Source organism: Fusarium graminearum, chromosome 1 (genome assembly GCF_000240135.3).
Source record: "Fusarium graminearum PH-1 chromosome 1, whole genome shotgun sequence".
Taxonomy (NCBI): Eukaryota; Fungi; Ascomycota; class Sordariomycetes; order Hypocreales; family Nectriaceae; genus Fusarium; species Fusarium graminearum.
Genome location: NC_026474.1, coordinates 9,051,235 through 9,076,797, shown reverse-complemented (window position 1 = coordinate 9,076,797; position 25,563 = coordinate 9,051,235). Strand labels below are relative to the sequence as shown.

The following is a 25,563-nucleotide window of genomic DNA, read 5'->3' as shown; positions in this document are numbered from 1 at the left end:
TACTATACAACACGGTTGAGGATAACGGAAATGTGTGAGATAGTCTTGTTTTTGTTTAAGGGTATTTATAGTCCCAGTTCGCATTCTTCATATGGTACATTAAAGGTATAATTTCATGATAGCTCCTAAGTTTGAGGCTCCTCAGCAACATAGTGCAAGTAGGCTCCCAACAATTTAATACCCTCGATGTAGTTACGCTTATCAAGCTTCTCATTGATAGAATGAGCACCATCTGTAGAGCTGCCCATGGGTAGCAGCAGCACGTTCTTGCCTGTGGCCTCCTCGAACGTCAGGGTAACAGGGATACTAGTAGTTGAGTTAGTGGTGGCAACAGCAAGCGCAGCTCATTTAACTTACCTTCCGCCCTCACGAGTGTAATCGGGCTCAACACCCCATACACGCTCGACAGCCTTGGCAGCGGCTGAGAAATTCCAGTGCTTTGGCGAAGCAACCCACCACTTACCGGTGTGTTGAGCATAGACCTTCAGAGTGTTCTTGCTGCCGAGCTTGGCAAATTGATCCTCAACGTACTTGTACACAGCCTCGTTGGTCTTATCGATGTCCATGTCGGGAACGGTTCGGATAGAAAACTTTCCAATCACCTTGGCGGGAATGACAGTCTTTGCTCCAGGAGCAGAGAAAGCACCTTCCACGCCATGGATGGACAGCGAAGGGTATCGCCAACGGCCCATAAGGGTGCGCTTCTTATCATCAAAGATGGTTGTCTTGCTGCCCAAAGACTCATGGATGTTATCCATGGTGAAAGAAATACCATCGTAAAGACCTTCCTCATCAACGGTGATTGGGGCAACCTGCTCCTTGATGCCGGGGATCTGAATCTCGCCGCCAGTGTTGACAAGCGATCCGAGGACCCTAACGAGATCGGTCATGGGCTCCTGGGCAGTGCCACCAAAGACACCACTGTGAAGGTCGGCACCGGGACCAGAAATCTCAACTGAGTAGTAGTTGCAACCGCGAAGACCGTAGGTCAAGCAGGGCTTCTCGGTACCAAGCCAGTAATTATCCGAAATGCAAACAGCCTCAGCATCGGCAAAGTACTTCTTGGCCTCCTCCTTGATCAGGTCGTCGAGGCCTTCAGAGCCATATTCCTCCATACCCTCAAAGCACATGAGCAGGTTAACGGGGAAGTCGACACCAGCCTTCTGATGAGCCTCAATAGCATTCAACCAGCCCAAGACGGGGCCCTTGTCGTCTGTAGATCCACGTCCAAACATGCGGCCCTTGTCGTCAACGGTAAGGTCAAAGGGCTCGGTGGCCCAACCGTCGCTCTTCTCGGCAGGCTGAACATCGTAATGGCCATAGACGAGGATAGTGCGCTTGTTCTTATCGTTTCCATATCGTGCAAGGACAACGGGAGGAAGGTCGAGGTGCTCCTTGTGGGGCTGCTTTCCGAGGGGTCGAAGCTCTACAGAAGCTCCGAGAGCCTTGAGCTCGTCGCCGAGCCACTCTCCCATGCGGACGACATCAGGTCGGCGGGCATCCTCGGCAGAAATGGAGGGAATGGCGACAGCTTTGCGCAGACGCTCAATGAAGTGGTCGGCGGAGCTGTCGACTTGCTTGAAGAAACCGTCAAGCTGGGGAGCCATTTTCTTTGCTTGGTGGACACGTATAGAGTCTGTGAGATATGTGCGAGAAGTGAGGTTGAGTTTTTTGGAAAAACTTTGTGAGATGGGTACTCGTAATGATAAAAAGGGCCTTTTGGGGAACGCAGTTACCACTTGAGCGCAACAGACAGCTGCCCTATTGAGGTGGAAGGTGCGGGGCATTACACCAGGCTATCTCGGACCTGCTCTATCGGGCGGGCAGCAATATAACGGCTCCGTTCTCACCTATTGGCGGGGCAGCCTCGACAATGATATGTACAGTGCAGCATGGAACTCTGGCAACCTTCAGGATCCGGTTACTTTCGGTAACCAATGGCAAACTATTCGGCCGTGTAATTGTACAGTGATGATTGGTTACTTAGAACAAGGACTTTAGTTCGAACTTGTTGCGTGCAGCAGAAAGACGTATATTTCGTTGAACAACAGTAGCCCCTCACATGTCACAGGCATTACTTTGAGCGGGGTGCTGAGTCATCCGGACTAACTTATATGCGTTACACCATCGACTTGTCGATTAGTCACCCCCAAGGGGCAGGTCCGCCGCCTCTCTCCTCTCCATCGCCCTGTTGTTGGAAGACTCTTACTCTCCCCACTCTCTCCATCATCTGTCACCATTCCACTATTGTCAACATTCTCCCTCGCCATCAATAACTCGACCTGCGGCATCAAGTCGCTCCGCCGCGCCCTTTTTTCTACTTCTCTGTTTTCCTTAGGCGCCTAAGCCCGTAACTCGCGTGACTGACGACCTCCGATTAACTCGATCTCATTACTCTCACGCGACCCCCGACCCGTCCGTCGCTCAAGATTGTTCCGAATAACGTGTCGCTGGTGTGCTCTTGTCAGGGCATAATCGCTGGGACGTCTGGCTAACATAAAGGTTGCTGGTTCAGTGGTTTAACGAGCGTGGTGTCTGGAAAGTGAGGTGGAGCTTGAGGGTTGTTTCTCTTCTGGCTTGTTTTTGCCAGCTGTACTCCTTATTCATTGCACCCATTTCTTTTTTGACCCTATTGCCACTATTGTTCCCTCAAAGTACAATCAAAATTGATTATTTCCATTCACCTTGACAGTTGAAAGAGGCACGGCAGTGCAAGAAAGAGAACGAAGAAAGAAAACAAACGCTGCCTTGTTTTGCAAACGCAAGAACAATCAATCAATCAATACTTACATAGTGCTTTGTGCGACTCAACCGACCTAACATCTGGACTTTTGCCGACTTACGATATTTGAATCTCAACCAACTTCTGTTGTTTTCTGTGCTGTGCTTTTCTCGTTCCTGTAGGAAACATCCTAGCACATTTCGACCAAAATGACGTCCTCAGTCTTTTTCAAGTTCAAATCCCAAAGGGAGCCTACTAGAGTCGAGTTTGATGGTACCGGTATCTCAGTCTTTGAACTGAAGCGTGAGATCATCACCAAGAGTGGTCTCGGAGACGGTACCGACTTTGACCTGCATATCTACACCGACGATAACAGCGAAGGTGAGTTTACACAATGATTTCTGTATATAAGAAACACTAACATGTCCCCAGAATATGACGACGATACGACTATCATTCCCAGGTCCACGACCGTCATCGCCAGACGTCAGCCTGCACTCAAGCCTGGCGCAGGGCGCGCCGCTCGCTATGTATCTGGTAAAATGCCTGTGACAGCCAAGAATGCCGGACGCAAAGAGCAAACGGCCAAGGCATCAGTTTCCAAACCAAGCTCCGATGCAATCAGCCAAATGAACAATGCCATGACGGAAGAAGAGAAAATGGCGGCTATGTTTGCAGCCCAAACCGAGCAGTGGTCCGCCCAACAGGAGGAGATGTCTCAGTGAGTTTCCATCAATGCCCAGGGTGCCTCGCTCACAGCTAACACTGCAACAGCCAAACGCCGGTCTTCAAAGCTGGAGCAAAGAGGCCTGCAAATGTTCCTGATCATGACCCACCCAACGGATACATCTGCTATCGATGTGGCAACAAGGGCCATTGGATTCAGTTATGCCCGACCAACGACGATCCTGAATTTGATAACCGTCCGCGTGTCAAACGAACAACAGGTATTCCTCGTTCATTCTTGCAAAAGGTCGACAAGTCTGTTGTCCTTGCACAAACTGATGGCGACGAGACAAAGCGTCCTTCGGGTATCATGGTCAATGCTGAAGGAGATTTTGTTATTGCTGAGCCTGACAAGGCATCGTGGGAACAGTTCCAGGCCAAGGCTAAGTCTTCAGCCACAACTAATGCGCCGGCTGGGGACAAGGAAATTCAGGAACAAGGCTTGGAGTGTTCGATCGACAAGAAGATGTTCATAGAGCCAATGAAGACTCCTTGCTGTCAGAAGACCTTTTGTAATGATTGCATAACCAATGCTCTCATCGAAAGCGACTTCGTCTGCCCTGCATGCCAGTCAGAAGGTGTATTGATTGATGATCTCCAACCCGATGAGGAGGCCTCGAAGAAGATTCAAGAGTACCTGAAGGAGAAGGAAATAGCCAAAAGCCCTCCTCCCCCATCACCTAAAGCTTCGGAAGGTGCCAAAGCAGATGGTGAAAGCCAGGATAAGCCCCAAAACGAGGATATTGCCAGCACGGAGCAGAAGGTTGAGAATGAATCGCATGATAAAACTATGGCTTCAGCCAAGGAAAAGTCGAACTCGCCAACATCTCAGTCTGCAACTATCAAAACCCCTCCCACAGGCCCCAAAGGCCTTGTATCTGTCCCGCACGATGCGAACAAACAAGTAGATGGTGCCAAGACATCAGATGACAATTCAAAGAAACGGCCAGCGGATGATATTCTAGACAATCCTCGAATTCCCAAGGGCCCTAAAGCCATGCAAAATCAGCAAAATCAACAAAACATGATGAACGGCATGGGCATGAACGGCATGGGTATGAACATGGGCATGAACAACATGATGTTCAATGGAATGCCCATGATGCCCAACATGATGGGTATGCCGAACATGGGTAACATGAACATGGGAATGCCGAACATGAACATGATGGGAATGCCTGGCATGATGGGCATGCCCGGGTTTCCTGGCATGAATGGTGGGTTCGGCGGAATGAACGGCTGGGATATGGGTATGAACGGTATGAACGGCAACATGGGCAACATGGGCAACATGAACGGCGGCATGAATGGCTTCCAGAATGGCAACTTTGGACAAGGTGTTGGCCCTGATGAGGATGCGTACTTCCGCAAGCCTGTCAACCCCCACCGACACCAGAATAAGCAGCGAAGAGTACGGCCAAGCGATTACCGAGAGCTCTAGGCCATGGCTCGACCGGCATGCATGACTCGACTTTATTCCTGCTAGCGATTGTTTTGGTCTATTTTTACTATCATATCGGCCGGCGTGGGCAACCTACACCACATATACATAGATATCTAGGTGTCCTGCAACCTCGTGTAGGGCTGTCATGGCATGCTTTGGATCGGGATGTAGGCCACGATTTGCTTCTTTAATCAGCATTGCTTACCGGCAGATTGAACGGACTGGCGTTGGGGAGCAAGGGTTTGGGGGGGTTTCTTTTTCTTTCATGACAGTTTTTCATGGCTACGTACAGCTGGGGTCTAGGAGACGATGCATTACAGCTCCATCAAACTTTGAATCAGTCAAAGTCAAACAATAAACAATAAACAAGCAATCTGGCAACAACCCCGTGTATTTGTTTGTGACTTAATCCATGCCAAAGCGTATATTTCTCATAAAATTCCTCAAGCCGTAGCAACTCCTGCACGCCACTGGGCTTCTCTTCTATATGCACTGCACTACTTGGCCTTTGGTTCTTTTTAATCATATTATTACAGACTCGTTTCTATCTCTATCTTTTCGCGTAATCCACATAATACTCCCATTTGCCTACTCGGGAGGAACATAAGGAGCAACAAGCATTTCACTGAACTTCTCAAGCTTCTCCTTTCCTCGGACCTCTTCAACAAGAAGAGGCATCTTGACGACGTTGAAATCTTCGGCGTAAAGCTCCTCATACTGGTCGAGATACTTGCGCTGCATCTTGCGACGAGCGTTGCATTGGTCGCAGTCGCTGGCCTTCTTGGGGAAGAGCAGTTGGTTAACGACGATAGAGTGAGTATCGATGCCATATCCGGCAAGCTCCTGGATCATGCGCTCAGTCTCGTAGAGACTGAGGAACTCTGCGATACAGACGCAAACAAAGGTGGTGAGCTCGGCATCCTGGAACTGGGTATTGACCTCGCTAATAGTCTCGCGCAGAGACTCGAGCTTGGCAATCATGTCGTTGAGGTTCTGGCCATTGGGGAGCTGGCCGCCGGAACCAAGGAAACCGTTCAGTAGAGGACCGTACTGAGATGACAGCTGTGAAACCTTGGCGAGAGCCTTCTCGAGAACGGTGGGGAACTGGAGAAAGCGCAGGGTGTGGCCTGTGGGCGCGGTGTCGAAGACAATGGTCTCGTAGGAAAGAGACTTGACCTGCTTGAGAACTTCGGCAAATGACATAGCCTCGTCGATACCGGGGATCTAATGAGAATTAGTATGCGCGACGATGTAAGGAATCCGAGTTGACGTACCGCAAAAGCAAGGTCCTGCATCATGCCTCCAAGAGGACCACCAGCAGCAGCGTTAACGTCATCAGCCTCACCCTGGCCAGCCAGCATGTCCTGTATACTGCCGTTGGGGTCGATTTCCATGGCGCTCAAGTTGTCGAACCCATTGACGAGGCGGGCCTCCTTGCCAAATTTCTGGGAAAAGGCATCTGACAGGTTGTGGGCAGGATCGGTCGAGATGAGAAGCACAGATCGGCGGACCTTTGCGAGCTGAATGGCGAGGGAGCAAGAAGTGGTGGTCTTTCCGACACCACCCTTTCCACCGACAAAGATCCAGCGGAGGCTACGCTGGTCAAGGAGTGACTGGAGAGAGGGCTCGAGAGCGTCCTCGGTGGAGATGAGGGCGGTGGACATTTTGGCGGTGGAGGAGAAAGGGCAGCGATGAGGGTACAGATGGATTCTAACTTCTGAGTTAGGTAAATAGAAGACGAATAACACGAAGCTGGTCACTTACTATGAGGAAGGAAGCTTGTCTGAAGCAGAATCAGGATTTGGGTAACTTCTCGAAGCTCCAAGATGGAGGGGTAAGACCTGACATAATAGTGCTGCGGCATCTGGCCTCGACAGGGTGTTTCGTGACCATATAATTCTGTCAGCTGCTCGCCACATGATTGTCGCCTGCCCACTAGCCACACGCCAACCTACGCAACAATCGCGAAGAGTTGACTCGAGGACACCTCGACTGTTAAGATATTAACTCTGGTTTCAATAGCCTTCAGGCTTATAATAAAGACTCCAAAGTTGAATACTCGTCAGCCCTATCATAGTATTAGGTAATCCTTCTTCAGTAACCTCAGTCTTTGTCGGGTCGGCTCCGTCCATGAGATACAGTCTCTGAAGCAGCGGGGAACGGCGTCAGGCGTCCGGAACTACGCGTAGATATATAGCTTCCCATTAATCTCAATACCATTTTATCTAGTAAATTTAATAATTGCCGCTTATCTACGGAGCTAAATCTTTTGCTGCATTATTTTGTGATTGGGCCTTCTTACTAGTAGACGAGACAGCAGCCCCAAGCCAAAAACTTGCTGATTATCTGCTGTAAGCAGGGTAGGTAGGCTGTGCGCCGCAACCGCTCTCTCACTGCCTCACTTCACCTCACTTCAACTCAAACCCCTCTCCCCTTCTTCCTTCACTTGCTAGTGCCCAGACAGGAACTAAGACACAAACAACATCAAGAACTTTATGATATCGTTGATCCAATCTTAACTCTATCTCAGCATCCGCTCTCACTCACATCAGGCGCATAAACCAAACTTCAACTTATAGTAAAGACCGCCCTCATATTGACGTCAAACCTCACCAAATACCGAAATACCGTACTTATATCACCACCACAACCAACCACTTCACACACACCAAGTGCCACCCCCCGCGATGGTTTCACCCACCAAAGATCCCATTACGTGTCACGTCCTTGACACTCAGGCCGGCAAACCCGCGCGCGGCATCCGTGTCCGCCTTGAAGGTCCTATCCCCCCTTCTGCCAATCCGCACTCGGCCGCCCAGCCGAGGGCCAACACCTTCGAGTCCATCACGGACGAGGACGGCCGCGTTACTTCATGGTTGCCCTTTCTCTCCGAGGATTCTGCTGGCGAGCCTCCTCTCCAAACGCTTGTTGAGATTCTCGAGGACCGCAAGGGACGGGGCTCATCACGCTGGACGCTGCGTTTTGATACCGGAGCTTACTTTGGCGAGGAGAACACCTTTTTTCCCGAGGTCACGGTTACCTTCCGTATGGAGGAGAGGCAGACGTATCATGTACCTCTCCTGCTGAGCCCTTACAGCTACACGAGCTACCGTGGAAGCTAGAAGGTCAGCACTATTCTCTTGCAGACGTGGATGAAATGGGCCAGAATGATGATCTCGATATTTTATACGGAAATGAACACCTGTGCGTCTAGTATAGCGACAGGCTCAAGACAGTACATTAGAGTTATTTGCACAATGAGAGCCCAAGGGGTAATGGTCATTTTGATAATAGCGATGAAGCTACCAGTAAAACTATTAATTCTTAACGAGTGTCTGTGTCGGCCACCACAAGGTGAACCGACTACTGTATATGTGTGACATTGCTGTCTCTGCCCTTCCAGAGGGACTATTGTACCTATCCAAGCCTTTGCCCTTGTTGCAGACAAAACTCCGTCCCGCTCCTAAAATCCGAGCCTTAATTCAACATAAACGCCACGCTATTCAAGCACACAAATGAAAGGGGAGAAAGAGAGTGATTCTTTTGATAGAAATGCATTTTGCGAATGCAGTCGTTGCAGGTCATAATATTCGGCCGTGTACGTCGTTGCAGCAGTCATGGTCATGTCGAAGCCAGGTGTACACCACACCGTTGCGAGGCCAGACTTTTAGCCAAAGCACTCCTAGTTTTTTCGCCATTTGCTCAAGAATCCTTTCTTAGAACGATGTGACGGGACGTCAGGCGAAGTCGGTGGCGTGTCTTCATCTTCCCTCCTCGTGGTTCTTGATGCGAGACTATCGGTTTCGTCTCTGGAGATTCGAATGCTGGGCGTAGTTGGGCGAACACTGACAAGTGATGGGTTGGTGGTTTGGAGACTATCGTGGTCACCGATATCGGATTGTACGAGAGAATAGGCGCTGTAGAGTGCCTCTGAGGCAGGAGTGATACGGCCATGGTTCAGAGTTCGTCGTTTCTTCCTGAGGAAAGATCGTCGGGTTCGCATAAGAGCCCGATCGGGGTCAATATCCTCTTGGGTGAGGCATGCGTTTGGTGAAAGATCAGCATCAGGATGTGGGAGAGTTGTGTTGCGAACTGGAAGGTATTAGCAGGCAATTCATAATGCTTGTTCGAGACGGGATGCTGACGGTTGTTAAGAGGCTCAGGGAACCCTGTGTCTCTAGGTTCTCTTCGAGGCTTGGTGAAGCCAGAGCTGGTAATAGAACTCTTCATTGTTTCGGTGTGGTAAGCAGATTCCAAGTATGGAACCATGCAAGGGTTGATCGGGAATGAGATATTTAAAGGGTGTTAAGAGAGTTTTAGTTTTTAGTTTTCTTTTTTTTTTATAAAAAAAGAAATAAAAATGAATGAGCAAAGTTTCGAGGCTTCGCCGAGTCCTGAACTACATCGACTCTTGCTCAAAGGTTGATTGCCAAATGGGGTAAGTTGTGAGCGTGTAAGCGCGATGCCGTTTTCGTCTCCCGCAAGAGCAAAGCCTCAACGGTTGCACGCAATCTCTCTCTGATACGAAAGAGAGTGCGATGCGTGTAAGAGATGGCTTTTGTATGAATCCAAATCGAGTATTCTTAGAAAAGGGAAAAAGGAAAAGGGGATTCCACTTTCGCTTCAGTGAGTAGAGAGATCGGAAGATTTGTGGTCAAATTAAACCAGAACTTTGGATGGGCGATTAGCAATGGGGGTGAAGGGGGCTCGACAGGGTTATAACACTGCCCGTGGTAGCAGTAGAATGATGAGCAGCATGCATGTGTGTGTGTGTGTGCATTAGCAGTTTTGTTTTTCTTGGTCTCTGCTTGGCTTATCCGTATGAAGGTTCTGTTTGATCGGATCTTCGGCGTCTCCAATGTCAAGTTGAATTCTGTGGCTTGGCTCTCGCTTTTCGGCACCTGGCCAAGAGCTACTCAAGCCAGTAAGTACAGCACCAAAGGAGACCACTGCACTACGTGCTGCAGATGGCAACCTAAGTGACCTGTGCCGCCCCAGAGAAAGTGAAAGACTGCCCGAACAAGGGTGTGGTGGGTTAAGGCCAAGTAAGTGCGTAATTGACAGGGGGGCTGGAGTGGTTCCAGAGCAAGTCAATAGTGCGAAAACCAGTGAATATGTTATGTGTCTCTAAACTGAACAAAAGGCAAGACAAGGCAAGATTGACTTGCCTCTTTGATTGTGGGACTTGTCTCTGATCCCTTCCCGAGACGATCTGTGATGAACAGTTGTATTACATAGGTTCTCTGCACTTGGTTGATATCCAGAAGATTGACAAAAAATCAAACAGACAATGAAACCTCGATGGAGCTCAGAGGACAGGTATGGACCCTTCTTTCCTCCCGGACAGAGAGTTTTCCAGACCGTCTGGGGTGCGCAAGTGGCTTTGAGGCTCGGCTCAGCGCTTCTCCAGTGGAGTTGGAGGTTCGTCAGCCGAGACCAGTTAGCGCCACGGCATTCTCTTGGCGACTGATTTGTTGAGGTGGGCGCTACGGGCAGACTACGGTACGGAGCACCTAATAAGATGGAGGTCTTTGGTTTAGAGGTAGACTGCCCGGCTACCAAGGTAGGCTAGGCTGGTAGGGTTACTGTCTGTAGGTGGTGAGGCTCCCGTAGTTGACTGTCAGATCGGATTTCAACGTAGTCGAGTGGCTGAAACGACACATAACGTGTTGTGTGTAAAGTAAATTCGAGGACGAGTGCCGCTTTGTTCTGGCGTGGACGGCTTGGCTGGGCTTGTCTGTTTTATTTATAACTCGATCAACAACCATACCTCTTGCTCACTGGGCTGCCGCCTGCCTACCTCTAACCGATGTACCTCAGTTTTCGTCAGCGTCAGAAGATGATGCAGCAACAACATCAATTTGATTTGTTCCAGTGTCTCTAATCCTGCATCACCATTCATCAGGTCTGTGCCGAACAAGCGGTTCAGTTCATTCCACCCCCCAACGGCCCAGGATATGCCCAGTCCACCACACCCTGGTCGCATGACGACAAAGCCGGACCGTGCAGATGGATATGGTATTAGCAGTTCATTCAGCCAGTAGCTTGTCAAGCGTTTCCGCTATCAAGCCGTGGCAGCTTCACCACCACAGCAGTATCCAAAACGTGCGCTTTTCCTATTGTTCAGGTTTTGGATGATTCGTAAGTCCCATGTCGGTTCAACGCGGGGTTACCGACCACCTCCTTCTCGGCGCACCATCACGTGTATTCTTCATTCTCTTGGCTGTTTTTCTTTAACCGCTTCCCTCGGTTGTTTTCTCCTTCAATTCAAAGTCAGAGTCCTCAGAGGTTCTTCCACCCTGTACCTGATGTTGGGTCAGCTAGGTTCTTTAATCTTATTTCAATACAGAGTACAGAGTACATAGTACTGACTCATCGGCCGCTAATTTATTGGCACCAGCTCTTCTTGTATGAACTCATTAACATCCACCGACATGGGAGAAAGTTGGCTCCCTCCCAATTTCATTTCAGTCCCCGCCAGATATAGGGGCGCATATATCAGATCTAGTGTCCGCTGGGTCTCGAAAGATCTACAATAACAATAGGCAAAGTTTCTAGCTATGTACTATGTGTGTTACTAGGACAAATATACTGGGCCTATTGTCAATCTTGACTTGAAATATGCAATTAAGTGTATAGGCCTAACTTGAATAGCCGCCAACACATACTACATAACATACCTGCCCAGATCCTAGGTCTTGGCTGTAAACGACAAGAACCCCGCTATCGAAGCGGCGTGGCTATTCCAGAAGGTAGATAAAGCAAATACCGTCACCTCCTGACTGGCCCGTCAAACCTTGACCGTTCATTAACCAGCCTGCCAACGGCCTGGCCTGGCTCATCAAATGGCTTATGGTGAGAATGCCACAGTACCAGTCGTTGCACAGTCTTGCAACTTGTACACGCTCCCATGCTTCAGTCACTAGAGACATTCGGTATAGTTATATCCGTATCCGTACTTCATTGAAATATTGAAAGCCCCACAGCATCACCAGAAATACTTCCACTCTAATAGGGCAGTCCGTAATCATGAAACTACTGTTAAGCTCATATCTCTACTCCAGATCGAATGAGTAACACATTCGAAATCATGAAACAACCTGCAGAGTGCAGACTCAGACTTTAACTTAGACCCCGCGGGCACATCGTTCAACGGCACTTCACGACCCGATTAGCCAACATCGGCATTCCCGTGTCTAGTCACCTTTCTGTGGAGAAATACCCCAGCAGCTATGACGACGATGTTGGGTTGTAGTCTGCTGTGTTGGTCGAATATCAATCATGGTCCCACTCGAGTGCTGTAGCGTTCTGAAGTTGAGTTTCATGTCGCATTTGAAGTTTCGATCGACGTTGAGAGCAGATCTTATGTACAATGTATACACAAGTATTACGTACTATGTACGGTTAAGGGAATCCTCCGGTTCCTCGGGCAAGATGTTAGATTTCATGACACAACGTACTCTGTATATGCATCTCTTCACATCAAAGAGGTTTTGCCAACTACCTATGTGCTCCTTGAGTCACCGACTCGATATATGTGCTTTGATATGTATGTACGTCACGTTGAACCAGGTTCATTTCGGTGACTATCATAACCGAAATGCCAAAGGCAAGGCGGTATGGTATGTACGTAGCATCTTGGGATGAGGCTTGTTGATGGCTGGCGATCAGAATTAATCGTACAAGCAGTTAACAAGCATCGTTCTCTTTCCTGCTTACCCCCAGTTGTTCATTCATAAAGTTTCGTTGCTTTGAAACTTCTATGGTGCTGATAACCCTGCTCCGTCTCTTTACTTTAAAAACTAGTAATACGAACCGTGTGCCACGCCGTGGAGAACCGAAAAAGAATCATACCTCCTCAAACTGAAAATAGGGACGATAGACCTAGTTGCCTCTCCGGCCCCCGGTACTCATGAGCGTGATTTTCTGTTTCTTTTTCTTCTTTCCGCCACCACCATTGCCACCACTGCTACTTGGCCCTGCTCCGCCAACACTATCCGGATGAACGCTACTCTCGGCCGCTTCTATGGCCTGTATTTGCATCGCAATATCGGCCGTGTCAAACAGGTCCTCATCCCTGAGCCACCCGTCGTGAACATCTAAATGTTGGGCAGGTACCATCTCTGGTGACCCGTTAACCACTCTAGTGCCCCAGACAGTCTTCTGGTTAGACGGGCTGGTTGACATCTCAGCCAATGTCTCGAACCCTGGCCGATGATCTGGAGGCGTGGTACCAGAGTGGCCTCTCAACGGTAGGAACTCTTCGAGGTCCATTCGAGGGGCGCTTTCCTCTGGCGGTTCAGGAAGCCTCTGGTAACCTGTGGTCTTACGCATGTTTGCAGCTTCAAGGCGCTCGGCCTGGAGACGCTCGCGTTCCTCCTGCGTCTCTTTGTCTCGGTTGCGTCTCCTTCTCCGCTCGATATCAGCCGAAAACGATGCCAGCGTATCTTCTGGCACAATATCTGTCCAGTCACATTCCAGAAAATTGACAACGCACCCACGAGGGAGGTGTCCCAAGTACTTTGCCCTTCGGCGCATTGCATCGTCTACCACATGACCAGTAGAGATGTGCTCCACACGAGGGAGAAGCGTAGAAGGAAATGCCGAAAAAGATCCATACTTAGTTTTGAGGATACGGATATCCAGTGGCGAGAGGTACAGATGCGGCGGAGAGCTGTAAAAATAAAAGTCGGCGTCAGCAGAGAGCTTGGCCGACGTTGCTGAGCTTTCCACAACCTCAAGCTCTGTAAGTTTCTCCTTGGCGGCCGTGATAGCCCGGATCGCTTTCTGGGACCATTCATCGTTCTGTCCAAAAAGGGTTTCGTCTTCCTTTGCTTGTTGAGCCAGTGCGGCAATCTCCTCATCGTACTGGGCAGCCATGTAGTCGGTGGTACCTTTCATCATGCGAGCGTAGTCCAAGACATTCGCAGCAAAATGCCAAGGAATGTCACCTACAGAATACAGAGCTTCAGATCCACTCTCTCGCGGAAGCGCCATCGTAGAGCTTGCGTTTCGTGCCATCAATCGTAGCACAACGTCGTCACCAGGTCGAGGAAATGGGCTTTCTTGTCCTGCGTAGAACCTGACAGGCCGTACGTCTTGCATATAGATTGAGTCCTCGCAAATAGGGCACTTCTTCCATCTAGGGCCTCGACCCTTTGCTTCATCCTCGCTTGATGCTGAATTCATGAACCGGATAAGACAGGGCAAGCAAAAAATATGGCCGCATTTCGCCATTCGTGGCGCCACTGGTTCGGAAAGACAAATTGGGCATGATGAACCCTGCGATTCACTTGAAGCAATAATCTGCATTACAAGAGACCAGTCCAGGTGGGTGTCGGCATCCGTGGCTTGTTTGTTGTATGTACCCTCTGGAGAAAGGATGAAGCGGTAGTTGGCATGGACGTATCGAGCCTTGTCGCTTGCGTGGTATCCTGATCCAGGTCCCCATGTTGGAGTTCTTCTATAAGATCTTGAATGCGAATGATGATCCTGGACCGGGCGTGGCATGGAGTAATTGAGTAGATGGGTGATTGAGGTTTGGCCGCGCCTGCTATTGGGATTCCTGAAAGCTCTTAGCTCATCCATGGCGTCGTCGTCGTCGTCGTCGTCGTCGGGGCCAGTATTTGATCTGTCGCCAAGTCCAGGCCTGCGCTGAGCCCGATGTTGTTTGCGGGAGCCTTGAACCTTTCGAGGCATCGATTGTGAGTATGAGAAACCAGTCTGTGATGGCCGACGGGATGATTCAAAGCTTGAGGTCGCTGGACCAGCTTGACTAGCTGCGGAATTCGATGGCGCAGGGACAGACTTTCCCACATTTGATGTAGAGGGGTTCATATTTCGTGCAGGCTATCTTCCCAAAAGTCTCAATCGCGATGAGATAAATGACCGGTCCAATCGTTCGATTGCTCGCGCTTTGTCCTGGTGGCGGGGATGACTGACAGATCCAAGGGTTATCGCCTAGCAATATACGAAGGTGGGTAGTGAGCACACCCCAGAATAATTAGGAAGAAGCGGATATGGAACCCTCTGGGAAATTTGATGGAAGGATCGGGTTGAAGTTCACGAAGGGGTCCAGCTGGGACGGACCCCGTTGATGGATGGAAGAAGATGCAGGTGGATCGAGCGAGTCACTGGCGGGGCAAATCGTGACGGAGTTGACAGGCTCGGTACAGAGCAATGAATGGCGTTACCAGCTTCTGCTCGATACCTAGGTGCTCAATCTGGCTTACATAAGGCTTGCGGAATTAGTCATTGCTATGGAGGCGAGCCTATCACATGATCAAAATGCTTCAGCATGGCTCTTCAAAAGACATCATCATCATGGCTTCATCAAATATGTATCCTAAAAATAAAATAGAAGAGATGTTATGTTTTTTCTTCCGACTTGATAACAGCATCTGCCATACATGAAGTCCGGCTTTAATCAAAAGTGTGCGCATAAAAATTGAATATGAATTAGGTATATGACGGAGATCCACGCCCTCAGTGACCTCAACCACTCTCCTCTTGCTCATGGATCCAGGGGAATCATTGATAAACGAAGACACCAACCGCAAGAAAACAAAAACCCGTGAGACATTTCTGATACTCATCATTGCGACATTAGCTTAGTTGCCTCGTCTTCTCATCTATTTGTCGGACAGCTTGTGCTTGATCTTGCTGAAGATCGAACTCAGTCGGTTCTTCTTCTTCTCCTTGGCACTTGCTGCAGAGGCGCTGCCGTTGCGCGAAGTATCAGTGGGCTTATTTTCTGTTGTTGAAGCGCCGTTGCCGGTTGCTGTGGTGCCGTTACCGGCCGTTGAGCTACCATTGCCGACCGCGGTAGTCTCGGTCTCGGGAGCCTCTGTCTTGTGCTCCTCGGCCTTGCTCTCGGTGGGAAGAACAACGGCAGGAACAACAGGTGTGGGATCTTGAGTCTTGGTTTCCTGAGGCTCGATAGCAGAGTCGGCCTTGGTCTCAACGATAGGCTTCGACTCTCCAACAGCAGGAACAGGCTCTGCCTCCTTGAGGAGCTGAGCTTCAACCACCTTCTTATTCTCGACAGCTTCGGTGCTAGCTGCAGCCTCAGGACGCTCACCAGCCTCGACGATAGACTCCTTTACTTCGGTGGGCACCTCAGGGGCAACCTGAGGAGTCTCATCAATCGTGGCTGCAGGCTTGACCTCTTTAAGAAGCTCGGCTTCAACCAGCTTCTTCTCCTCGACAGCCTCAGTGTTGGCGGCAGCTTCGGGGGCCTTGCCAGCCTCGGCAATAGAATCCTTGACCGCGACGGGAACTTCAGGTGAGACCTGCTTAGACTGCCCCTTAGGCTGCTCCTGCTCAACAACAGAATCGTAAATGCCAGTGACAGGCTTCACTTCCTTCAGAAGCTCACTCTCGACCGCCTTCTTGTCCTCGACGGCAGAAGTGTTGGCAGCAGCTTCGGGAGCCTTTCCAGCCTCGATTAGGGACTCCTTGACCTCGGTAGGAACCTCGGGGGATACTTCCTCTCGGATCTGCTCCTCGTTCTTGGCAGCAAGAGTCTCCTGAGCGGTGACAGGAAGCTGCTCCTTGACTGAGTCGGGTAGGTTTTTGTTGGCGGTATCGGCGATGGCGTCCGTAGCGTTGTTAAGGGCAGGGATAGCCTTCTCCTCTACCGTCTCCTTGGCAGCGAGACCAGCGGCAATGACAGCACCTCCGGCAGTGGCGGCCAAAGCGGCGAGGCTAGTGTCAGGAGTGTTCTCCGACTTCTCGGTACCAACACCAGCGGTGCCTACTGAGGTTGCGGGGGCCTCGGGAACAGTGCCCTTGAGCTCCTCCTCGACCATAGTCTTCTCCTTGACCTCTGTAGGGTCTGTGCTGGCCTCAGTTACAGCATTGGCCTTCTCCTGGCTCTCCCTCACCACCTCGGGAACGAAAGCGCCATTGGACTCCAGAGGAACATCAGCAGCAAGACCGGCGGTAGTGGCTGTAGGTGCAGCAGAGTTGAAGGCGAGAACATCCGCACCAATGATGGGGAGGCTGGACTCAGGAATAGTGTTAGAGGAAACAGGAGGAAGCTCGGTCTCAATACCGGGGTAAGCATCGCTCTTCTCATAAGAATCCTTGTCCAGCTTCACATGAGAATCGATGCTTTGAGCGGTGATGGACTCGGGGATTTTCTCGCCGGGTTCAAGCTTGATGGGGTTTCCTGCACCCTCGGATGCAGGAAGAGGGTTAATACCAATAACTTTGTCGAGCTCGTTCGCGGGGGTGATGGGGAAACCACCGGGAATGTCAGAGGGGGTTTCGAGAGGCAGCTTTTCCTCTTGGGTAGACTGTTCAAAAGTCAGCACTGGTGGTCTAGTCTTCAGCAATCCTTCCTTCAGCTACCTTATCGGCCAGAGTCGTAGACTCAGTGGGCTTGTTCTCCAAAGGTTGTTCGCTGGCCATGGCTGCAGTTGTGGACGTAGGCATCACGGTATTAAGGATAGCGGCGGCAGGAGTTTCGCGGACAATTTGGTCGGGAGTAACGAAGTTGTTCACGTTGCCCTCAAGATCAGGCTCGTTAGGTGCTGATTGATTGATAATCCAGTTGCCGTCAACGATGAACTAGATCAAATGGTGAGCGACAGTCTTTGCAGCGGTTGCGACAAGTGTGAGAGAGTGCAGGAAGAACAATTGGCTTCGAAAGAGGGGACAAAGTGAGTTTAATGAACGGGTGCGATGACGAAGAGGACGGAGCTGAGAGCAAGAGCGGGTCGGATATGCAGGCACACTAGGGTGCAAGCAAATCAAGTGCACTCAAAGACGCCTTGGCAGCACCAAAGAACTTTGGCTCTGCGCAAGGCAATGGTCGGCTTGCGCCACAGAATTCTACCGGCGTGACCAGGCGTGACCAAGAAAAGCCTTGATATGGGCGGGTTATAGCGCTCTCCGCTCACTAACGCATTCCAAAACCGTCGCGATCGTGGTCGCCTTGCGTCATACCCAGCCGCGGGTGTTTTTGGTTGGGGATGGTGCGAGATGCCAAATGGGCCACGGAGAACCCATGACATGACAGCCAGGGAAATGAACCAGGGGCCCAACCCCCGATCCTGGCAGCGTAGGAGACTTGCAAGAAAAAAAAAATCCTTGGACAGGGGCCTGAGATTACGGCAGCCACCACCATTGCGCCTCCAAGCTTTTTGGGCTTAAAAGAGCTCTGACGATAACAAGGACCGTAAAGCAGAGGTTCCTGAGCGGCACGGGCATTGCTGCTATCTTCTGTCTTGCTTTGGCATCACCAACCGCGCAGAAGTCCGACTGGTAGCAATGAACTTGCTCCTGTCTTTGTATGACTCCAGCACAACGCGAAAGGGATAGCATTGGTTCGGCGCTGACAGTCATGGCAACAGGGCATGGAAGTTTTCAAATGGGGTGAAATGCAGAGTGAATATTGGGAGGGAAATGGAGAGTAGTTTGTTGGCGATGCGGGTCGTTGCTCGCTGACGCTGACGTACCTTGTAGTAAATCTTGCCCTCAGGCTCCTTCAGTTCGACAGTCTTGGAGAAAACATCGCCCTCCTTCTCGAGCCTCACGCTCTTAGTCCAGTTGTCGAAAGTGCCGGTCACGTAAACCTCTTCGGCGGGATGTTCCCTATACAAAGTTTACGGTCAGTCTTGATTGTCTCAGACGTGGACAAAATTGACACAATTCGTAACTGCAACGCGAAGCAGCATTGAGAGGCACATGCATGAGAGCAAACTTGTTCCCATACAAAGCCCAATGGCGTTGTTGTGCGCAGAGGTAGATAAATTGCGACTCGGTTAGGCGAAGTTGCGCGAAGCAGCGCCGTACTGTGAAGTTTGCGACTTACCACTTGAAGGTGAAGCTGCCCATGACTGAAATGTGTTTTGTGAACTGCAATGGAGGCTTCGTGTGGGAATCGAGAGAACGTAGAAATGATTTGAGGTAGGGTGACTGTGACTGCGACTGTCGTTTATTGCGTCTCGAGTTTGAGTGAGATTTTGTTTTGTTTGTGGGAGAGATGTTGGGCTGGGAGAAGAACCAGTTCGTTGACGAGACGGGAAGGCACCAGGACAGGACCGGTTTGGCGTTGGTCAACAAGGCTGGGGGGCACTGGAGCGAAATTAAAGATTGTCGGCGGCGGCGGCGGCCACTACTACGGGGCAGTAGTAACGACACGAGGAAAAGGTACAGTCGGTACAAATCAAGGGTGCTGCGACCGCATCGACCGGAACGATTGATACAGGGATTGATTCTAGGCTGTTTGAGAAGATGGTTTTGCCGTCGCCGGATACAGAACAGGGTGATTATTGCAGCGAGACGTAAAGTCGATACGGTGAGGAGATAGGTTTTGATCTGGGGAACTTGAGAGAAGGTCATAGAAGAAGTTTCGAAAGCGGAAAGTAGAGGAACAAGGTGTAAAGATAGAGGAGGTACAGATAGTAGGTGGTGGTGGTGGTGCTAGTAGGTACCAGTAAAGATGGTGTTGATGATATTGATGAAAGAAGCAATTGGAGAGCATGTGGGCCCGGGGGTTTATTCTACTTCGATTGTGTGCAGAATCGGTGATGATGTGCAGCGGCGGCAGGAGCAGTAGCTGAAGCAGCAGCAACTAAAGAAAGAGAATGTGAGTCGCAACCCAGATTGAGATGCTTGAGGTTGTTATCAGGTATCAAAAACCGCTTGTGATGCGAGCGAGGCCATGCATGCGATGCGATGCAATGCAATGCAATGCAACGCCCTGGGTACGAGTACGTCTCGATGGATCAGCCAAGCTTGGGTCTTTGTCCCTTGTACTGTACAACGCATCTAAGAGAAAGGTACCTCGTTTGGCTGTCCTCGTTACCCCCAGCCTCCAAGTTTGATTTCACCGAAATCATTCAACGTTTTCAATCACTGATGTGCTGGTAACAAACAGTCCGATGCGACGCTTCCCTTTAATAGATTTCTTTTGATCATTGAAAATTCCGATTCCTCGTCAGGTACAATGCTCTATTGTCTGGCATGACCCATGAACGTACATCATTCATCTGCAGTGTCAAATCTGCAACAGGTGGACTCTCACAGATGCAGCTCGAGAGCTGTGGGACCTTTTCTGACGACATGGAGATCCTGGTGTCTGCTCTGGCGGTCGGGTTGATTGGCGAAAGTTGCCCGGGCGGGTAGACTTGCAGGTCGGTCGGTTGTTTCCTTCACCACCCAGCTCCTCTGCAATAGACCGCATCCGGGATATTTATAAGCTGTTGTGCCCCGAGCAGTGGTGGCTGACTACAACGAATTTGATTGTCTTCGACATGACCAGCTGATGATGTGAATGCCTTTTCCCATTGCGAATCACATCGCATCTGAAGATAAGCGCAATCGGTGAATTGCACGGACGCGGTTCTGATCTGTTTGGAGAACATCATCACCCACCGGAATCTATTGGATGCGATACTGGGGTTGTTTAGTAGCGTCACATTGCCACGAGTGCCTGAGCTAACCTTGTAAGGTCTACAAATGGGACACACTTAGCGGTGGTGAGTTAGCCCAATAGAGGTAATTAGTAGATGCCTGGGCGGGTACCTTAGTCTAGTACTAAGGTTGGAAAAAGTTGATACAGCTAACTTGGTCAGGAGACAAAATAATATAGTCATTCCATTCCATCCCAGACACTCTCTTGAGTTGTTGTTTTTCTATGTTCCAGGCTTGTGTCTCAAGTTTAGACTAGGCTCTATTGGTGGTGTCGTACCAATGGATTCCTTCACGTGAAGAGGTTGGTTGATGCTCTTTGACAAAGCCTCAGATTGAATCAATGGCCTCTGTTGAACCTAAAAACGACGGTAAGGCTCGCATGCGTGCGTGCTTTCTTGCTGACTTGTTTGGCTTGGACAGCATTTTCACATGCTTTTTTGTCCTCCATCATACGATGGCCACCGCATATTGCTGCACTAGCTAGGTACGGTACAGTAAATGACTCTTCATGACATCTAGACCCATATCATGACAACTCAAACAGGCCTGTATCGTGAAGCTGGCGTCGATCTGATGCATCATACCCGAAGGCGGTGTGTGCGCGCAAGTACAGTACCTTTATTATAGAACAGATGCCCGGCCCAACGAACCAGACCAGGATCTTTTTGGCCCTGCAATACCTAGGTTATGAGCCGAACTCTAGAACAGCGGTCAAAGACATGAGGGGGAAACATTTATATTCAAGGCTTACCTTCGAGGTCGGAAAAGGATCCGAGGACAGTTCAGATCGTGGTGGCTGAAAACTGACGGTCCACGTTGCCATCCATCCAGGTTATAGACGCAAGAAATCTTTACCTAAGGCAGGAACAAACAAACCTTAACGCCAGATGCCCGATATTGCTTTCTTTTTCTCTCTATTTCCCCCCTCAACGCTGCCTCGACCGGACAGAGTGGCAGCGAAAATCCCTTTGTGTATTAGGTTAGTAGGTAGGTACCTAGGTAGGTAGCGAAAAAGTCATGGCAGGTCATAAAAAACCTCACGTCATGTCGATGATATTATCATAACAACTGGAACTCGATGCATTTGAACGCTACCTGGGTACTTAGGAAATACAGTTATTATGAACATCAACCCTACAACTCTTCCCTCGATGCTGTTTTCGCCTGGCCTTGCTCTTGACCGCTCATGGCTTTCTTTCCCTTTAGAGCCTGGACTCTGATATCAATCTTTGTCTTTTGATCCGACTGACGCTCCGAATGTAAAACCCAAGCGACAACTCCGCCATCCGCAGGCTGCGGGCTGTACTTGGACAAGTCGACAAGTTGATCTGTAATTTTGTTAGAAGTTATTGCACACCAGATACAGGACCAGATTGAGCATCTCATCTTACCTTTGCATTCACTTGCTTCCGCTGCCCAGAGGGGAAGGATGCCGTATAAAGCACCGGGCGCAAAAACGGCAACCTTGTCTTTGTCATTTGCCCGATCGATCTTGTCAGCTTCGGGAAACTTGACGACCTCTTCAATCTCGTCTTCGTCGTTCTTTGGTTTCTCGAGCACAGCGAAAAGGGCCTTGCCCTCACCGTCGGTTCGCTCCTGTTGTTCAATCCATTCACGAACCACGAGAGGAATTCGATCATAGTTCATCAGTAACACACTGCGACCGCCAGCGTGGGGATCCAGGCCGAGCCATCCTCCAGGATATTCTCTGTTGGCGAAGACTGCTTTGAGACCTTTGGCCCATGGCTTCAATCCCTTCGGGGGAGGCTCCATCAACTCTGCGAGAGTATACTCGAAAACCTCGAACTGTTTCTTGTCGTCACATCTTGGCTGGAATGCCGCCATGGAACTGAGCGTAAATGGATCTGCCCAGTCGAAGCCTTTGACAAGCTCAACTGGTGGAGGTCGCCTCATCTCAAACGATTGAGAAAGCCCTGCCAGCAAAGCCGAAACGGCCATGACTTGAATTGAGAACGTCTTCATAGTGGTGTGGTGTGGTATGATACTGATATTGGTGCTTACGAAACAGCGGTCCACGACATCAATAAGAGAAGCAATTGGTCTACTTTCACAACATTTTCCTTTGTTCAAGTATCTTATTTATGCTCAATATCATCGCATATTGAATTCAACGTGTTGCTGTCCTTTTCGGAGTCTTGGTCGCCGAGTTTCCTATTCAGGGCTCTATCTCGGACAACCTCGACCTGAAATGGTTATAGATGGACTAGAGGAAAGCTCTTAGGCTAAATTGCTCGTAGACATTTGGTATCATGTTGAAGGTAATTGAACTCTCAGACTCGATTTCGATGAGTTTGCGATATCATAGGTGGGCTTTGTGTGCCCGTACAATGGGAGTTATGGTGAATTATGTTTGTTGGTTGCTGACTAGCCGGTTTTGAATCTTGCCACCCTACGGATATATATCATTCAGCTACGGAAGCTGTGAGTGGAGTCAGAGGAATGCTCCGGTTCATGGAATCGATATGCTGTCGGAATGTGATGGACAAACTATGCCTACTGCTCACAGGCATTAGTTTTAGGCCGTGTCCATTCGTCACAGAAACACGGTGATATCTCTCAGTAGTCAACTAGAAGCGAACCATGGTATTGAACATCATTTCGTTCATCGCGTTTGCCAACAATACCCCCGTTTAGCTCACACTTAGGTGCAATGCCCATATGTTTAATTCGAGTTGGGCAGCCTCATGATAATCGTTGAGATATTGAGCACCGGGTTTATGTCTACAGGGTAGGATAGAGCGCAATACTGTCTGAGGTATCTACCTGGGTACAAATGAACACAAGTGACGTGGCTTATGACAACCTACTTTGAAAGGGAATCGGAGTCAAAGAGTACCTTCGTGTTGAAGTCTCTGTTTGACGAGTGTCGAATTGTCTCGCTGTCATCTCTTGCTGCGTAAACATCATTTAGGTTTCTATCCCAAACAGGCCAAGGAAATAGGACCAACTGAAGGTAAAACACTCCTATTAAATATATATTATCGCCAAACAGCTGTAGGAGCATGTACCTTGTCTAATTTAGTCATATCAAGAGCTTGGGCAGTCTGTATAAGAGCCAGTTCCCGACTTAACAGAAAGTACACAGGATGATAGAAATTATTGACAGCCAAGACGAGACGGAATGTTTCAAATGCGGCGATCTACAATACAGCAAACAAAGACGCTGATCTCTATAACTTCAGGCTTTGGATGTCTCCAATCAATTCGGATGCTCCCGAAGCCCTGTGACTGCTAGGCACGCAGGCACGGAACTGGTATTCATCAGACAATGGGATGGAGGGACCTTGACCTTGCATGGACGGCCTACTGAATCCTCAGCTCGTTCTAGATCTTAAGCTAGTGACTTGGTGCTGACATCAACTCAGCCTGCCGCAGTGCCCGTGGATCCCAGTAGATTTCCACATTGGGCTTGGGGTTTCTTCTACAAGCAAAAACGCCACTCCTCGCGAGCTTGTTGACCAACCAAGAGTGCGGAGTAATATTGCTAGCGGTATTCCTGGATGCTCCTACCAAATTTCATGAGTTGGTACGGTCTGACCATTGAATCCATGCACAAATGCTCCGCCCTCGACCTTGAAACCCGTTTGGCTTGCCCACGGGCCGGATGGGGATTAGAGCTCGAGTGTCTGGCATGTTCCTGAGATTCCTTTTTCTCGATATTTTCTTCCTCTTTTCTCTATAATAAGCACGCTGGGAGCCATGAACGGGTAGCTAACTGGTCGTCATACTCACGTATTTCCTCACTTACGCCATAGGTAATCGCAATCACGACCATGGCCTCAAAACCAGCCACAGAGGTCGTCACCTCGGAGAAAAGGGAAGTGGAAAATATGAGGAAATCTTTGCCGCTATGGAAGAAGCTTACGGCCATCGGCGTGACCCTCGCTGTGATTATTGCTCTGTCAGTTGGCCTAGGAGTTGGCCTTACCCGAGGAAAGGGAGGAAACGACAGCCATGATACCTCTAACATAGAGAGTGACGACTCGATAGAGCCCTATCTCAAGGCACGCGGCAGTCTATGGCAGCCAAAGGTCGGTGCCACCTGGCAGATCATCCTTCTCAAGCCTCTCAAGCTCAGCAAGGACGGAACCGCCAAGAACCTCAAGCCCAATGTCGGCATATATGATCTGGACCTCTACGACAACGATGCTGAGACGTTTGCGGCGCTGCACAAGGCTGGGAAGAAGGTCATCTGCTATTTCAGTGCTGGATCTTGGGAGAACTGGCGTGATGACAAAAACCAGTTCAAGAAAGCTGATTTGGGCAAGACGATGGACGGGTGGCCTGACGAGAAATGGATTAATCTTAGGAGCAAGAACGTTCGCAACATCATGAAGAAGCGCATCAAGTATGCTGCCAAGAAGGGTTGCGATGCTATCGATCCTGATAATGTCGATGGTTATGTAAGTCACCACTGCTATCAATTGAAGCACTGAATCTAACATGACCACAGCAAAACGATAATGGCCTTGGCTTAACCCAGAAGGACTCCATAGACTACGTCAAGTTCCTTGCCACCGAAGCCGCCAAGTACAACATGTCGACCGGGCTCAAGAATGCTGGCGATATCATCAAGTCTGTTCTGCCCTACGTCCAGTTCTCAGTCAACGAGCAGTGTGTCGAGTACTCCGAGTGCGAGACATTTGCCGCCTTTATCAAGGCCAAGAAGCCCGTATTCAACATTGAATACCCCAAGGGTGCGCCAAAGGTCAAGGAAGCCGACCGCAAGACGATTTGCTCCAAGAAAGGCAAGGCCAAGGGCACCGACGGCTTCAGCACTGTCATCAAAAAGATGAACCTTGACGGTTGGGTTCAGTACTGCACTGGCAATGTTTACAATACTCCCGTAGAGGATTAGTTTACCCAGGCGTGTATTTTGTTTTCCTTGTTTGATAAGGAGAAGCAACTTTACGTTTTTCATTTCTCAGTCGTCTAAGCCAAAACTCGCGGATTCATTGTCTCAACGACATCTTGTTATGACATGACTGACTAATATTGTTGTGAATGCTTTTGTTGTCATGAACCCGTTATTCATAGTCCCTAGGCTCGAATTCCACCACATCTTCAATCTTGATTCCATTATGTCTCCGACTCATCAGCATAATGCCAAATAAGTAATAAGTGCCCATTCTTGTCTCTTCCATCAACAAATCGCGAATATGCAAAAAAATGGGTATCGATAGTTAAACTCATCCAGAACTCAAACCAATTTCTAACAAACATAACA

At 49.6% G+C, this 25,563-nt stretch overlaps 9 protein-coding genes across 9 annotated transcripts; 3 read left to right on the top strand and 6 right to left on the bottom strand.

The window, feature by feature from the left end:
• Window positions 1-48: 48 nt before the first annotated feature.
• On the bottom strand, window positions 49-1,737 carry FGSG_09893 (uncharacterized protein). Its single transcript, XM_011320497.1, has 2 exons — window positions 358-1,737; window positions 49-306 (listed from the first exon to the last, which is right to left on the bottom strand). Exons 1-2 carry the CDS (start codon window positions 1,605-1,607, stop codon window positions 126-128), a joined length of 1,431 nt encoding a protein of 476 aa, XP_011318799.1. The 5' UTR covers window positions 1,608-1,737; the 3' UTR covers window positions 49-125.
• Window positions 1,738-2,931: 1,194 nt separating this feature from the next.
• Window positions 2,932-4,889, top strand: FGSG_09892 (uncharacterized protein; the record flags this gene model as incomplete). The annotated part of the gene is made up of 3 exons (XM_011320496.1): window positions 2,932-3,103; window positions 3,155-3,443; window positions 3,497-4,889. The coding sequence occupies 3 exons, from the start codon at window positions 2,932-2,934 to the stop codon at window positions 4,887-4,889; spliced, it is 1,854 nt and encodes a 617-aa protein (XP_011318798.1).
• Window positions 4,890-5,480: 591 nt separating this feature from the next.
• FGSG_09891 (arsenical pump-driving ATPase) lies at window positions 5,481-6,708 on the bottom strand (the record flags this gene model as incomplete). Its single annotated transcript, XM_011320495.1, has 2 exons — window positions 6,167-6,708; window positions 5,481-6,116 (listed from the first exon to the last, which is right to left on the bottom strand). The coding sequence occupies exons 1-2, from the start codon at window positions 6,554-6,556 to the stop codon at window positions 5,481-5,483; spliced, it is 1,026 nt and encodes a 341-aa protein (XP_011318797.1). The 5' UTR covers window positions 6,557-6,708.
• A 657-nt stretch (window positions 6,709-7,365) lies between these two features.
• On the top strand, window positions 7,366-8,184 carry FGSG_09890 (uncharacterized protein). The gene has a single exon (XM_011320494.1). The coding sequence runs from the start codon at window positions 7,580-7,582 to the stop codon at window positions 8,012-8,014; it is 435 nt and encodes a 144-aa protein (XP_011318796.1). The 5' UTR covers window positions 7,366-7,579; the 3' UTR covers window positions 8,015-8,184.
• Window positions 8,185-8,574: 390 nt separating this feature from the next.
• Window positions 8,575-9,122, bottom strand: FGSG_09889 (uncharacterized protein; the record flags this gene model as incomplete). The annotated part of the gene is made up of 2 exons (XM_011320493.1): window positions 8,575-8,984; window positions 9,038-9,122. The coding sequence occupies 2 exons, from the start codon at window positions 9,120-9,122 to the stop codon at window positions 8,575-8,577; spliced, it is 495 nt and encodes a 164-aa protein (XP_011318795.1).
• A 3,327-nt stretch (window positions 9,123-12,449) lies between these two features.
• Window positions 12,450-14,988, bottom strand: FGSG_09888 (uncharacterized protein). The gene has a single exon (XM_011320492.1). The coding sequence runs from the start codon at window positions 14,727-14,729 to the stop codon at window positions 12,777-12,779; it is 1,953 nt and encodes a 650-aa protein (XP_011318794.1). The 5' UTR covers window positions 14,730-14,988; the 3' UTR covers window positions 12,450-12,776.
• A 320-nt stretch (window positions 14,989-15,308) lies between these two features.
• On the bottom strand, window positions 15,309-17,306 carry FGSG_09887 (uncharacterized protein; the record flags this gene model as incomplete). Its single annotated transcript, XM_011320491.1, has 2 exons — window positions 15,309-17,191; window positions 17,247-17,306. The coding sequence occupies 2 exons, from the start codon at window positions 17,304-17,306 to the stop codon at window positions 15,524-15,526; spliced, it is 1,728 nt and encodes a 575-aa protein (XP_011318793.1). The 3' UTR covers window positions 15,309-15,523.
• A 4,143-nt stretch (window positions 17,307-21,449) lies between these two features.
• FGSG_09886 (uncharacterized protein) lies at window positions 21,450-22,298 on the bottom strand (the record flags this gene model as incomplete). Its single annotated transcript, XM_011320490.1, has 2 exons — window positions 21,450-21,643; window positions 21,707-22,298. 2 exons carry the CDS (start codon window positions 22,296-22,298, stop codon window positions 21,450-21,452), a joined length of 786 nt encoding a protein of 261 aa, XP_011318792.1.
• Window positions 22,299-23,957: 1,659 nt separating this feature from the next.
• FGSG_09885 (uncharacterized protein) lies at window positions 23,958-25,297 on the top strand. The gene is made up of 2 exons (XM_011320489.1): window positions 23,958-24,739; window positions 24,790-25,297. The coding sequence occupies exons 1-2, from the start codon at window positions 24,110-24,112 to the stop codon at window positions 25,192-25,194; spliced, it is 1,035 nt and encodes a 344-aa protein (XP_011318791.1). The 5' UTR covers window positions 23,958-24,109; the 3' UTR covers window positions 25,195-25,297.
• Window positions 25,298-25,563: the final 266 nt, after the last annotated feature.